The sequence below is a fragment of the Gigantopelta aegis genome, chromosome 3, assembly GCF_016097555.1.
Source record: "Gigantopelta aegis isolate Gae_Host chromosome 3, Gae_host_genome, whole genome shotgun sequence".
NCBI classification, from domain to species: Eukaryota; Metazoa; Mollusca; class Gastropoda; order Neomphalida; family Peltospiridae; genus Gigantopelta; species Gigantopelta aegis.
In genome coordinates this window covers 68,011,510-68,027,158 of record NC_054701.1, presented here as the reverse complement: position 1 = coordinate 68,027,158, position 15,649 = coordinate 68,011,510, and the positions used below count along the sequence as shown (strand labels likewise).

Here is a 15,649-nt window from a genome sequence, read left to right as displayed (position 1 = left end):
ATGATTGTACCATGAGACATTGACAAGTCACACACACAGTCTGTTAATATGATTGTACCATGAGACATTGACAAGTCACACACACAGTCTGTTAATATGATTGTACCATGAGACATTGACAAGTCACACACACAGTCTGTTAATATGATTGTACTATGCAAACATCAATCTTGAGTCATATCTGTATTGTGTAGGTCACATACTTTTATATAGCTCAAACAGTGTGCATAAAATATATCAAGTTACTTTATGAAAAAAAGGGGTGGGATTTAGCTCAGTTGGTTGAGTGCTCGCTTGAGGTATTTGTGTCACAGGATTGAACCATCTCGGTGGATGCATTTATCTGATTGTTTTTTTCCCATGTTCCTACCAGTGCACCACAACTGGTCAAAGACAGTGGTATGTGCTTTCTGGTCTGTGGGAAAGTGCATATAAAAGATCCCTTGCTGCATTAGGAAATATATATATGTTCCTCTGAACAGAATAGCTAGAATAGAATAAACGTTTAACAACACCCCAGCACGACAAAATATGGGTTTCCTCTGATGACTACTTGTCAGAATTACAATGTGTTTGACATCCAATAGCCGATGATTCATTAATCAATGTGCTCTATTGGTGAACAAACTTCCTTTTTTTCTTATAATTTTTTTTTTAAATTGTTGAATTTGCTTTTAACTACAAAACTAGAGCACACTGATTAGTTAACCATCAGCTATTGAATGTCAAATGTTTAATAATTCTGACACAGTCTTCAAAGGAAACCCACAAAATAAAAAACAACAAAAAACAAAAACAATCCACATCTTTTAATATACAATGAGACAAAGAAATAAGAGAACATTTGATATTGTCTATCAAAATTCAGTCACCATTAGTGTCATAATGTCTGTGTAAAGTACAAAGATATAACATGGGACTGAATGTCAATAATGTGAGATTGAGTGTCGGGTAACACAGATAACTTCCAGACACTATGAATGAGGGTTGAATGTCAGTAGCAGTTAACCTCCAGACACTAAATTAAGGTATGAATGAGGGTTTTGGTTGCAGTCACTATCTCCTGTTAGTGTTGGTGTGATCCCGTATTTCTTTCCATCAGTATAGATGCTTAAACTGTAAGAATTCTCATTTCAGACATTAAAGAGTTTATAGAAGATGGGTGTTAAATTTGTTTTTAAATTTCTCTGTTACCCACCCCATTCCCAGCCATCCCAAACCGTTCTGACCCTGTCCCTACCATAACAATAACATCTGGAACAGTTCTCACTGTATACTGCTACCGGTAATACTACTATTATTACTATGTGTGTACAACATACATGTACTAGTATTTTACTGAATCATTCCATCATTCCCGTTAACACAAAACTTAAGTACAATAAATAACTACAAAGGTTCTATACTTTAGTCAGTGCAAAAAGTTCAAGTTCAGTAGTACCAAGCAGCCAGGGAAATATTTGGGTTATCAGCAGAAATTCTCCAGAGTTGTTTATCTGCACATTAAAAAAACCCCAAGTCTTTCACACTGATCAGTGAAAATGCACCTAGTGACACTGCATGGTGTGGAATGTACTGTGCCCACCCAGTAGAAGAATGCATGCCCCGTAATGAACAGTACTAAACAAATATACAGCCACACTCTCATATTTACATTCAGAGTCAGGCTAAGTTAGAGAATTTATCACAAGGTGGGGGAGGAAGGAACATGTACATGTACCATCAGGGATTTATCTGGAATTTTCAACAGAATCCCATGCAGCATGGCTTACGGGATTTTAGGAAATTAATGTTATTTAATCATAACTGTGATGGGTTTTTTTTTTAGGCTACTAAATAATGCAATGCACCATTGTTAAATGCATATATCAGAACAGACATAATTACAGAAATATTTACACATCAAATTGGGAATTTTCAGTGCCACTTGTTTTTGGGAAGGTGCCTAGAATGTATATTCAGTACCACAAAAAGCCTGGATAAATACCTGACTATACTTTTTTGTTTTCATGATGTGTCTATGAATACTTGGTTTAAATAAAAAATAAATATCTTGTGTGTGGTAGATATACAAGCCTCTACAAAATACTATACTAAGACAAAAAAAAAAGTCTAGTAATTTCATTCTACTGCACAGGGCTTGAAATTTGCCCAAAAAATAATGGATGTTGGCAAATTATGGTAAGCAAACCACAAACCATGAGCAAGATTTTAATGTGGAATAAATAGATGCAATACAAATATTAATAGTGGCTCATATGTTATAGATCTAAAGAGAACGCTCAAATAATAATATTATTTGAGCAACTAATGCCATTATTTTTTAATATTCAAGTCGCCCAAACAGGACATTGGTCGCATTTGGCGACCTGGTCACAAGCCGTTTCGAGACCTGCTGCGTCATACTTTAGCATACAAGCTACATTCAGTTACATATATACTTGACAGTAACACATTTCATTTTATTTTGAAAATCTCAAGTTACTTTAACACATGAATCATCAATTAAATCCAGTGTCTTGATTTCACTTTGAAAGTCAAGAGGGTTTTTAATATATGCACATTTACTAAATTGCTAAAAAAAATTGTCTTAAAATACAATTACTGTTCCATTAATGCATTAGTTACCGAGTTAGTTAACATACTTTTCTTTGACATGTAGCTGCTTTACAATACTGTATAAACTTAAATTTTTATTTTGTTTTACAAATGACAAAAATGGTAATGCAATATAAGGTATGTATATACAAAATGTATATATGTATTCAGGGGTGCAGAAAGTACTCACCTGCTCGAAATGCGAGAACAAATTCTCACGGACAAGTTGAAAAATGCAAATATCAGTTTGACGGGTGGTCTGTCTTTTTATTTTATAAATTTAGAATTTCGTAAATCTATATGAAAGAACTGTGAAAAACTGTTTTTATTAGAATATATATTTTATTTAATATATATATATATACAGTCAGTCAAAAAAAGACTGCATATTATAATATTATTAAACATTACTATATAGTTCTATAGGCTGGCGGTCTAGTATAAATTCTGACGAGCTAGTAAATATTAGTTGGTCTGTTCCGGCAGGCCAGTGAAATAGTTTTCATTTCTGTACCCCTGGTATTTGTGTATTTACGGAAGTGGCATGCCAGAGTGTCCTTTTGCAGGTTCAACTGTAATTATAACCAGTTTAATAAGATACTAGTATTTCCCATAGCCAAGTTTTATCTCTGTTCTCAAGTGTCAAACGTAAATGTGATATTAAGACATTTGATGTAAGTCAATAACAAAAGATAAGAACACTTGTCCTTTATGATTCACAGATTCAGTCAAGCATGACATAACAGTCAGGGAAATGACCTATTTGATTTAGCATGCAGTTCAAGCTAACATTTAACTAAATGGACATTAATTCTGACAGTGATTGATAGTTTTGTCCTAATGATAAGAAACTGCTGTAGGATATTATATTATTACTTTCATTCAAAATAAAACTTATCATTGTCATACATTTTGCATTTCATTTAAAAAAGTGTGATAAATAAATTCACAAATTTACACAACAAAAATTAAATGAATACCAGAAATGAATTACAATAAAATAAAATGTTATTTCATGTATGTACATGACTGACATAACCAGGGTGCAGAAAGTGCTAGTGCAGAAAGTGCTAGTGCACTTGCCAATGCGAGTCAGAATTACATACATGTATGAGTCAAAAATACAATCACTGGTCCAAGGAGTGAGCCATTTTCTGATTCACTATTGAAATAAAGAATTGATTTTCTGATGTATCTACTATGTTACAAGCAAACATTTCAATGGAAAATAAAAATAGATCTTCACATGTGTGTTACTAGATGGTCATTTGAAGTAGTTTTTATTATTGTAATATTATGATACTATATTGTGCTGTAGTCGGAGAGACTAAAAACTTGGTAGCAGACTAGTACATTGTGATATATTTCTCTCTTCTATACCCCTGTGCCTGATATCTCAATGTAAATGAAGAATAAGAATTATTTAATGTGTAAAACCCACACTATGTATCATATGCTCACATACAGGTAACATACAGTGTATATACTTACACTCCAATAATTTCACAAATAAGAAAATGTCCTTTTAGTGTTATAAATTCTTTGTGGCAAAAAGTCATTTTAACTTTAACCCATTGTTCCGTGGACCTGCATCGTCCACTTTCTGCCACACACAGTATAGTATCACACTGAAATGGGCACTCACACTGTCACATGTATATAGTTATCAACAAACTCCTCTCTCAAAGTTGGTGCATACTTTGTGACCCAATCGCATGTGAGAGGGTCACCCACATTTAAACCAATCAGAACTCCAAACAGCTGGTAACTTACTAGGGGTCAAAGGCTAACATTATGATGGCTGGGAGAAATGTGTCTATATTTAGCAGCACAGCAACAGGAAATAATAACAAACAAGCTAGTATCAGCTGTTGAGCTGTTTCATAATGAAACCTGATGTAATAAATTATAATCATTATTTTCAGAGCATGGTCAGTAAACAAATCTGTATGTAAAAATATAAAGCCATAGATATATTCACTTCCTAGTTGTATCAGAAAGTGATATAATGTATATCATGTTCATTACTGTTAGTGCACTGAACATACTAATCCCAAACAATAACTTATTCTCTCTCTCTCTCTCTCTCTCTCTCTCTCTCTCTCTCTCTCTCTCTCTCTCTCTCTCTCTCTCTCTCTCTCTCTCTCTCTCTCTCTCTCTCTCTCTCTCTCTCTCTCTCTCTCTCTCTCTCTCTCTCTCTCATGTTTATATTTGAATTATTTTTGTTTGTTTGCCATAATAAGATTAGATCATAACCAGTGTTTCATTTTATTTTACTTAAAGGCTAACTTTACAATGAAGTAAAATTACAAACAGTGAGATTAAAACCAGACAAAAAATGTTTTACTAAGTAAAGTTGTAGTCAAATACATGTATCAGATCACAATACATGTGTATGTTTTTATTTATTTAAATTTTATAACAAATGATTGAAAATCCTTCGTTAAAATTGCTTTTTGACTACCCCCACCCCCAAAAAACTAGTTATTTCTTGAATAGTGACATAATTCAGTGACTGCTGCTGAATAGTGTTGTATTGGAAATGATCACGAATGACGTTTTGTATGAATAACAATGTCATCAATCTTTTCGAATAAACTTTAAAAAGTTTAGTATTTTGTAAGACACTAGGCTTTGTGGCTCTTACATGTACGTGAAAACTAAAGCAGGAATAACACTTTTACTTGTTAATGGGAAAGGATTTAACACAGTGTCTAGTGCTATTTTACAACAACAAAAAGATTGTAAATACATGTACTTCAATGATGTGTTAATCAGGGCTAGCTCTGGGTCAATTAGAGGGTGGGAGTCGGGGGGGGGGGGGGGGGGGGTGTATTTATTTTAGGTTTTTTCTGCATTCGTTTCAAAGCACATACCCCAGTGGTAAAGTGATTGATTGATGCGCTATCGGTTTGGGATCAATCCCCGTCGGTGGGCCCATTGGGTTATTTCTCGTTCCAGCCAATGCACAACAACTGGTATCAAAGGCCATGGTATGTGATATCCTGTCTGTGGTATGTTGCATATATAAAAGATCCCTTGCTATTAATGGAAAAAATTAAGCGGGTTTCCTCTCTAAGTCTATATGTTGAAATTACCAAATGTTTGACATCCAATAGCCAATGATTAATATATCAATGTATTCTAGTGATGTCGTTAAACAAAATAAACTTTAACTTTGCTTTAACTACAAAATTAGAACACGCTGATAAGTCAAACATCAACTATTGAATGTCAAATGTTAAATAATTCTGACAGTGCTCTAGGGGTGTCGTTAAACAAAAGAAACTTTGTTTTCCGTTTCAAAGCACACATCTATGTGCGCACTGGACCTCTTTAAAAGCTTAACAGTCTGAAAAGATTGACCAAGATGATATAAGAGTGTGATTAAAGACCGAAACCGTGTGAAACCAGGTGTTGAATCTAGGTGATTACACTCCGGCGGTCATAACATTAACTGTTTAGTCCTTTGGTTGAGAAACTTTCCACCCATTGTTGACAACTTTCCACCCAGCTTTGTTACACTAAGGTGTTCAACCATCAGTAACCCAATTGTTAAATTTTATTGTCCATTATTTCATTTTCTTTATGATTCATTTGAGCCATCTAAAAGTAAGTTTGAGTACTGTGATTGTAAAGGGTCTGATAAAGGTAGACCATTTTTAGATAAAAATCACCAAAATATCACAGCAAATATTTTAACTCTTAGGTTGGTTCATATGGTTTATACCTACATGTATAGTCTGTCCCATCCTCCAACAAAAATGTGTTTTGTCAATAATTTCAGTTTGGTTTGATGTAAAAAGTAAAGTAGAAGTGTTTTGGAAATAACAAAACAATACTATTTTTGCGTGCAATTTAGAAAACAATCAGCTCAGAAATAAATAACTTACATGTACTGTAGTAAATTTCATAGTACGAAAAAAGGCAATTCCTGTGGGAAGGACTATAGGTTTATCGACTGTTCAATAACGTAATCAGTAAATACTCTAACATGTAACATACATGTGTACTGCTATTTTGTACAATAATACTGACATGCCAAAGGTTTTTATAATTAATTTTGTAAATGATATAGTATTGTTACAGTGTCTAAAATCAGTTTACAATTTATTTATTTTTAAATTAAAAAATTGGGGGGGGGGGGGGTAAATGGTTACCATCTGTTAAAATTAAATATATACAGGTTCAAAACATAATCAACTGGTGGTTCGTCTGAGTAAAATTTGCATAACCAATTCACAAACAGAATCGGTTGATTAAAATGTGCCCTGTATATACATGCAAGCTTGTCAAAATAACTTGACAACTGATGAATTTCAGTGGATGTGTTAATCCTGTTAACTTAAATTAGAACTGCATTAGCAATTAAGGTAAGGGTGGGACATATATCATGACAGAGTGCTCACCTAAAGTGTGATTAGTAACAAAATTAACTGCTCTGAATGGACTTGGATTTTTACCATCCCAACCAGTGCCCCATTACGGGTATGTCAAAGGTTGTGATAGACCCCCACTCCCACCAAAGGAAAAGAAAAAAAAAGAGAAAGGAAAGCGTAACAAAGAAAAATTAAATTAAAAAATAATAATTCTAGACCCATTTTCAATTTCCATGACCAAAATCAACACCTGGAAATCATGGGCCTAATTCACTAAACTCTCGCAACTTTGCGATTTCATAGTGCAATGCTAAAAGACTTGCAAAGAGGATGCTTTGTTGTCTAGCAGAGCCTAAGAGAATTAGGCCCCTGGACTGAAAAATGACTTTTGCAAATTCCATGAGTTTTCAGAATTTCCATGACGCCAGTCTGGCAATGTCAAGATACTGTGCACATTCGGTGGTTATGGCCACATAAACTATTGCGTTACATGTAAGTACATGCATGTAAGCATCACAATTATGATGATTAAAAGTTTGATGTGTCTGACATTGTACATCACAAGAAAACATCAGCTTTTTTTCCATTTAAAAAAAAAAAGTGATTACCGGTAAATCGTTGATATAGATTGTTTATCTCCATAACAACAAAAAAATGTAAAAATTATTTATGGTATTTTATTACAGGACTTTCCAGAATATGTACATATTCAGGGTGAACTTTATTTTTAAACACATATCAAGATTTTCCAGGATGTGTGCGAACTGTACTTGGATATAATCACAAACAGAAGGAAAAAAAGAAGATAATAACAATACATGTACATACATAAATGAATATGAGCCACTATTTGGCAAACTAAGTCAAAATTACTCAAATAGCTCCATTTATTTTCGATGAACTGTTCCAAATAATGCACCAAATTACCTCATGAAAACTGTGCAATCTTAAAATTTTGGACTTAATCCTACTGGATATTCAAAATTCAATAGCACAAGTTCCCCCGCCCACTACCGACCCTGGTCGGGCTGCTGGTGTTCTCTTGCACTTACCAGCACAGACGGTTATTCCTCCCACCCACCCCAAACTTTTCCTGTCCTGGATCTGCCCCCATGACAGGCATGCGCTACAACAGCTTGCTCTGAATGTGCACATTAAGCCCTATGACCTGACCTGAACAAATGAGAAAGTAAAAAATAAAGTTTGTTTTACTTAACGATGCCACTAGAGCACATTTATTTTTTATCTTATCATCGGCTATTGGACGTCAAACATATGGTCATTCTGATACTGTTTTTTTTTTTTAGAGGAAACCCGCTGTCACCACATAGGCTACTCTTTTATGACAGGCAGCAAGGTATCTTTTATTTGCGCTTCCCACAGGCAGGATAGCACTAACCATGGCCTTTGTTGAACCAGTTATGGATCACTGGTCGGTGCAAGTGGTTTACACCTACCCATTGAGCCTTGTGGAGCACTCACTCAGGGTTTGGAGTCGGTATCTGGATTAAAAATCCTATGCCTCGACTGGGATCCGAACCCAGTACCTACCAGCCTGTAGACTGATGGCCTAACCACGACGTCACCGAGGCCAGAGAACATAAATGAATTGACTTACCTTCCAAGAATTTCTTTGGGTTCGTAGAGAGCGTAGTACTCGCTGGCCTGGTCTGTGTCAGGTAAGTCAGCATCCACGTCATCCTTTGTCTTGGTCATCACGTCACAAGAGGTGGATCTAGTCTACAGGTACCTGAGGATTTCTATTCACAGAGTCCACATCATACATATAGGATTTGAAGTCTTCTGCACACTGTTCACAACCTGGAAAAGAAGAAGTAATAACACCACTGTCAATGCACTGTGTTATGTGGTATACTAGTGATTTCCCTAGAAATTAGGCAAGGCATGGTAGACCAAACACTTTTAGGACATTTTCACCATTTTCGGGGCACTTGTTTTTCATTAAAAATACACAAAAATTAATTGAAATAAACATTAATGTAATTTATGTGCTTGCTTTAATAAATTAATGGCAAAAGATATAAAAGGCATATTTTATTAATTAATAATACCTTTATGGGTGTTTTATAAAGGCAATTTTAGAATTAATTAGTGAAAAAGGCTCCTTTAATCTCAGGACAGCATGGTGCTGATTAAGGCAAGATGGGGTTACGCTATTGAGGTATGGTGCTGCACCATGCTAAAACAAGCTAGGGAAAAAACTAAATACATACATGTGTCTGCCAGGGATTAGAACTGTCATATTATTATTTATTAAGTAGGAGTTTATTTTACCCAGGGATTTAGGTCTCACTAATTTGGGCACAATGGGTTTTTTGTCTCTTTTGGCCACAGCTGTATTTTGTTATATTAGGTTATCAACAGCTGATGAAGGGTTGTAGAAATTAAAAAATAAAACACATTGCAAGTTAGTTACTTTAGTGCAATTAAAGCTCAACATGTCAATGGTTTTGAAATTTGAGGTGAAATGTTTTGAGGGCAGCATGTTTGTGTCAATTTGGGTGTGAATATTTTGGTCACATTTATTTTGGGCACCTATGGTTTATTTATTTATTTTACAAAAATATATTGGGATTGGTCAACAGGCTTAGCCTATATTAAGACACCCCCCCCCCTACATTTTACACGTGGATACATTTTTAAACACCAGACTTACATAGTAGACTTGAACAAAGATGAAGAAAAGGAGAAGGGTAGAGAAAAGAGTGTGGGTATAGTGAGTAGGAAACTGCAGAACGTTTACATTGGATTGGGGAATTTGTAGCCTAAAATTAGTGTAAACTTTAGCAAAAAGGTTAATAGCAGTTATGTATTTTAAAGTAGTTTTAATAATTTCTTCATTTTCTTGTTCACTAAATTCTCGATTTTTCAATAAGATCTTTTTATAATTGAGATGTAAATAGTTGGACATGAAACTGTTTCTTTGTTCATTGTACAGGGGACAGGCGGGAATGAAATGATTTGTATCTTCTATAAGATGCCCACAAGAACAAGACGGATCACTTATCACCTTTACTATGGTACAATGTTACTCCAAAGCCAAACAGATTTTAAAAACATATTAGCTGTTCCAGTGATTCTCTGATTGACCAAGTACTCACTGAAATCATTTGATCAATTAATTAATAACAAGTTTCATAAAGAAGTAAAACAGTGCAATCAATATGTTGTTTCAGATGGTTTGTTTAACGACACCACTAGAGCACACTGATTTATTAATCATTGGCTATTGGATGTCATACGTGTGGTCAGTTTGACACAGTCACAGAGAGGAAACCTGCTATATTTTTCCATTAGTAATAAGGGATCTTTTATATGCACCATCTCAAATACAAGATAGCACATACCACAACCTTTGATATACCAGCCCAATGGGCCCACCAACGGGGATCGATCCCAAACCGACCATGCATCAAGCGAGTGCTTTACCACCGAGCTGTTCCAGATGGATGCATGCCTGTACATACATGTACTTCCCATTACTTATTATTATTTCTATACAGCACCAAACTAGGGCAGGGTGGCAATAACCAAGGGCAGGGCAGGGCAGCAATAAATAGGGGCATCGGCAGTGTGAGGACTAGATCAAATGTCTTCTAGGCCTATCATGTTTATATATATGTGGACAGGGCTATATTGTGTATTATGGTTTTAAAAAACCCCCATAATTTGACAACCAATCAGTCACCAAGTACTGTGTTTAAAATAATATCCAATTTCTTAAATCTGAAACCACAGGCATTTAGTTTGATAATCAGACTTCACTTTTGACTTTAGACTTACATGCTAATGACGTCTCTATCCAAAACCGAGTCAATTAAGTTCTGATTTCAGATACAGGTGTTAAATTTCTCCCTGTATCATTTGTTCTACTTTGTTACTAATACGTAAGGACAGTGTCATGGTTAAACTTGATACTGGTAATGATCAAAGAACAAGTTTGTTTTAACGACACCACTATAGCACATTAATTAATTAATCATCGGCTATTGGATGTCAAACATTTGGTAATTCTGACTCGTAGTAATCAGAGGAAACCTGCTACATTTTCCCTAATTCAGCAAGAAATCTTTTATATGCACATTCCCACACATAGGAAAGCACATACCACGGCCTTTTACCAGTTGTGGTACACTGATTGCAACGGAAAAAAAACCTAATCAGTCGAATGGATCCACTGAGGTGGTTCAATCCTGTGACACAAGCACCTCAAACTAACACTCAACCGACTGAGTTAAATCCCGCCCCTGATCAAAGAACCAGTCTGTGTAGCTTTACTGTTCTTTAGCCATAGCTGATTTATATGTAAGAATTCAAAGGGCTAGAGTGTGGTTAGTGTTAAAAACTGTCAATTTTCTATGACCATGTGACTAAAAGTTCTTGTTAATGGTCTTTCAAGATCTTTATCAAAATGCTTCATTTCATGATGTATTCTAGAGGCACCAGAATATTTGTGTTGTTTTTCACTGGCCAGTGGTCGAGTGAGCATTCCAAAATTTATTGGGGGAAAATTAGTGTTGCTTTCTGCATGGATTGCCATTTTAACATTGGTTGGTTCTGACCAAACATCTATTCGCCAAAACAGAATAGTTTTTATTTAAGGCATCACATCAGATATTAGTCTGAGAACTGTAATAATATCCATCCCAGTAAGGCATTAATAAGTATATATTATTTTACAATACAAAATAAACCACTGTATCATGTTTTGTCCATTCAAATTTCAATAACCTACGTACTGAAATGATAAACAGTGTTTTCTTAGTTAATTGGTCTTTACTTTCAGTGGCCTCCACTTGTGATTCCTGATTGGCAGGTGTCTCTTTGGTAGGTAAACAAGCCATTAATAATACTGCCATCTAGACACAAAATTATGTACTGTCGGTATATTTTTTTAACATCACAGGGTATTGGGAAGTACCTACCACCACTAAAATGGTAATGGACATTATCAGCCATCATGCTTTATTACTGTAAATAATCCAGTAAAAATCTTGATTAAGTAGACTTTCCCACCTAAAAGATTTTCACAGAACTGACCAATTACATAGTTCCAAAGAAAAGAACATTATCATTTGAGTATCAAGAGTGGTAATTTTTGCTCCAACGTACCCTACTAATAGGCCTAGTTATACATTTTTTTCTTTGGATTTTTTAAAAGAGAAAAATACTATAACCCCATTTCATTCTATTAATGCAAATTAAAATATATTTAGTTAAATAGCTTATTATATTATCAAGTCATTTATGTTGTTTTACAAGTCAGGTTGATGAAAGTGAAGCGCCTTGTCGTAAATTACCACCACCATAGTGTGTCCCCACTTCACATGTCATTCATATGGGCTTAGCATAAGAAACAAACACATAGATGCTCGTTCACTCTCATGTGCATGCACACACAGATTGAACATATTTTATTTAAAAAAATATATATATATAAATTATTTTTAAAAAGTCGCAACAACAAAAAAGGAAAAAACTTTAAAAAATAAAATAAAAGTAGGTACCCCGCCCCCACTACCCCTAAAAAAGAAAAAGAAAACTGACGAAAGCAAAGGTCAGGAAAAGTTTAAAACTTTTAGTTACTTTTAAAGAAATTATTTTACTTTTATTTTAAAGCATTATTTTGTTGTTAAACTTGATGAACTTGCACTTGAGGTTAATCTTGATGAACTAATGTCCGAACCGAATTGTTAACTATGAAAAATTACTCTCCTACCTTTAATTGCAGTTAGTTTGTCCAGACAGAAATCTTGAAAAAACCATTACAATGACACAGATTCCACATACCAAATAATAATTATGTCACCTATATCGACTTCGTTGAGAGCGCATAGGGCAAAAAGCATGTAATTTTGTATCAGCTGCCATTTTGACTTCTTATTTTTAATATTCTTCAAGAGGGGTGACAGGATAGGACTTAATCTAACAACGTCATAACAAGTTATGATATAAAAGCAAACGTGATGACGTCATATTATTTATTATTATTTTTTATTATTATTAAAAAAAAATTAATGATACCACTAGAGATCATTGATTTCATATTAATTGTGTCACATACTTTGGAGGCTTTCACCCCTTTTCAAGAGTATTCCATAAACAAGCAACATGGCAGATGGCAGAAAACTGCATGTATTTTTTCCTATGCATTCTCAGCAAAGACGATATCGGCGACATTGTTGCAGTCTCGTGTGTGGAATCAGTATATTTGTAGTGGTCTTTTTGTGATTTGTGTCTGGACAAACTCTGAAGGAAATCTAACGGCAATTAAAAGTAGGAGAGTAATTTTTTGTAGTTGTTAACAATTTGGTTCGGACAATAGTCTAAACACAGAAGTTGACACTGTTGCAACTGGATAAGTATTACCTATGATCTCGCTTTTGTATTGTAAAGGCGAGACAAAAAAATATAGCTATTTGCATCATAACTGATATATTTTGGAAGTGATTGAGTATGCCCACCGAAATTGATCTCCCGAAGATAAACACGGTTTCTAAACGTTTCGTACCCAAACATGTTCGTACCATACCGTTTGGTAACCACTAGCATACCAGTTCGTAACCAATTAAATAATGTCATACATTACACCTAACATTAATATTTTTTTCAAATACACAATTATAATGTTATATTACAAACATATTGTAACATTTAACAAAAAATTTGTTGTAATAATCACTCAGTATCTTTTATAAGCATTAAATGAGCAATTATGTGCTGTGCATCACTGAAGCATGCCGTTTCGTAACCAAAAAGCATACCTTTTCGTAACCAAAAAGCATACCTTTTCGTAACCAAAAAGCATACCAAATATTTCGCTTGAGGGACCGATCCTCTTTTTGTAGACCTGTATATTTAGTCTCAAAACAAAAACATTCATACACGCACACGTACTTACGTGCGCACACGCATGCACATATAACAAAAATATAATAATATCTGATATCCCATGTTTTTGGAATGTGGACTTTTTTTTAGGTCTAATAATGCCTACATTGTCGATATAATAATTTATCCATTTGCTTTAACACATATTTAGTATCTGTCGCAACATGTCCAATCTGCTTTTTGCTTAGTCCGAACGGATGTAGAAAGTAATGTGCACCCAGCACTCACTACCATTTGCTGTGCTATTTTAAGCAGACGATCTTATTTTGTAAAAAGGTGTGTAGGCCTACATGTTTCGTACTTTTTTTTGTCAAATATTTCATTACTATGTTTTTTATAATCATTTTTGGTATAGATTATTGCGCTATGTATTGTTAAATGGACACAAATATCAACAAAGGACTATTCAACATTATCGTAATCATAATGCAGTATCAGACATTTGCTTTTACCCTAATTTTTAACGACCCTCCCATAATGAATTTGCAATAGCATAAGGGTGACCCGATGTAAATGTATTTGAATATTTTATTTTCCATCAAGCCTAAATAAATAATACCAGCCCAAACACTAAATCTTTAATAAACTTATTGATGTAACTATTTGGTAATGTGGCTGAATGGTCCTGTTTGAATAGAACTTTATTGTTTGTTTGGCTGACTGGTCCTGTTTGTATATAAATTCAAGATGTATGACAGCAATGTCTGGAAGATCCGTAACTTGATATTTTCACTTTGTAAAATCTTTGAACCAAAGTAATAAAAACAGACTGACAATGCATGTCGATTTGAATACACATGCTAGTTCAGGGCCGAAAGACATGTAGGCTATCTCAAGGTCTCAGTTTAGCCAGACCGAGCGAAAACAAAACGTTCGCTAGACTGGTTTGTGCGCTTCACGTTAAACCAAATGGACACGACGTACATCAATCAAATAGTTTGCGAACGTTAGGAAGAACATTCGTTGGCTGAATTGAGGACATAAATACGAAAATACAAAATGCGAAAATAAATAAATAAATACAATTGTGTTTGTACATAAAATGTTTTTTGTCATGTAAAAATAAAAATGTTATGTGTTTGAAATATTTCAACAAATAAGCTGACTTCGCTTGACATGATTCGCTAATTATTAAAATGCAGTTGGCTTGGATTTTTGTTGTTTTGTTTTTCATTAAATAACATGTACAAATGTGGGTACGAACTGGTATGCCGATGTTCCTCTGGTTACGAACTGGTATCCCTTTGGGTACAAACTGGTATGCTTTTGGGTACAAACCGGTATGGTACGAAACGGTATGGTTACGTAACTTACGAAACGACCTGATACCGATAAACACTACAGACTCAGAGGTTGAGGACATTCGATCCTAGCCCGAGTACTCTGACTGTAAGACAGCTAGACGGACATTTGGACATAAACACGCTCTCATTACAGTCAGAGACCAACCTATGTCTTTTTTTGGCAATTCCTGACTACCAAACGGTAGGCAACGAGTCCCGCTCTAATACCACAACAATCCTATGTTAGACGTCAAATACCTTTACATCAATCATTTTCGAGTTAAGTGATACAAAAAAATCCACATATTAATCACTAATACACATACTACAGAAAGAAACCCGACAGCACCCACATTCAGCTACGCTTCGTGACACTTCGTCGCAACAATTACAAAGCTCGGCAATCTATTTCGAGACTGGGCGATTCCGCCTTGTGCAGCAGTTACAGGGGTCATCTCATAAGAGGAGGCAGTACGT

At 34.8% G+C, this 15,649-nt stretch overlaps 1 protein-coding gene across 2 annotated transcripts in view; it reads right to left on the bottom strand.

The window, feature by feature from the left end:
• LOC121368874 (phosphorylase b kinase gamma catalytic chain, skeletal muscle/heart isoform-like) overlaps positions 1-15,649 on the bottom strand; it is a 39,394-nt gene that overhangs the window by 22,440 nt on the left and 1,305 nt on the right. Inside the window, exon 2 of one of the 2 annotated variants that reach the window (XM_041493630.1) lies at positions 8,596-8,798. In XM_041493630.1, the coding sequence (XP_041349564.1) occupies positions 8,596-8,693 (98 nt within the window). In that variant the 5' untranslated portion in view covers positions 8,694-8,798. Of the gene's footprint in view, positions 1-4,089; positions 4,265-8,595; positions 8,799-15,649 lie in introns of those variants that run through there. The other variant, XM_041493631.1, reaches the window with a different exon arrangement.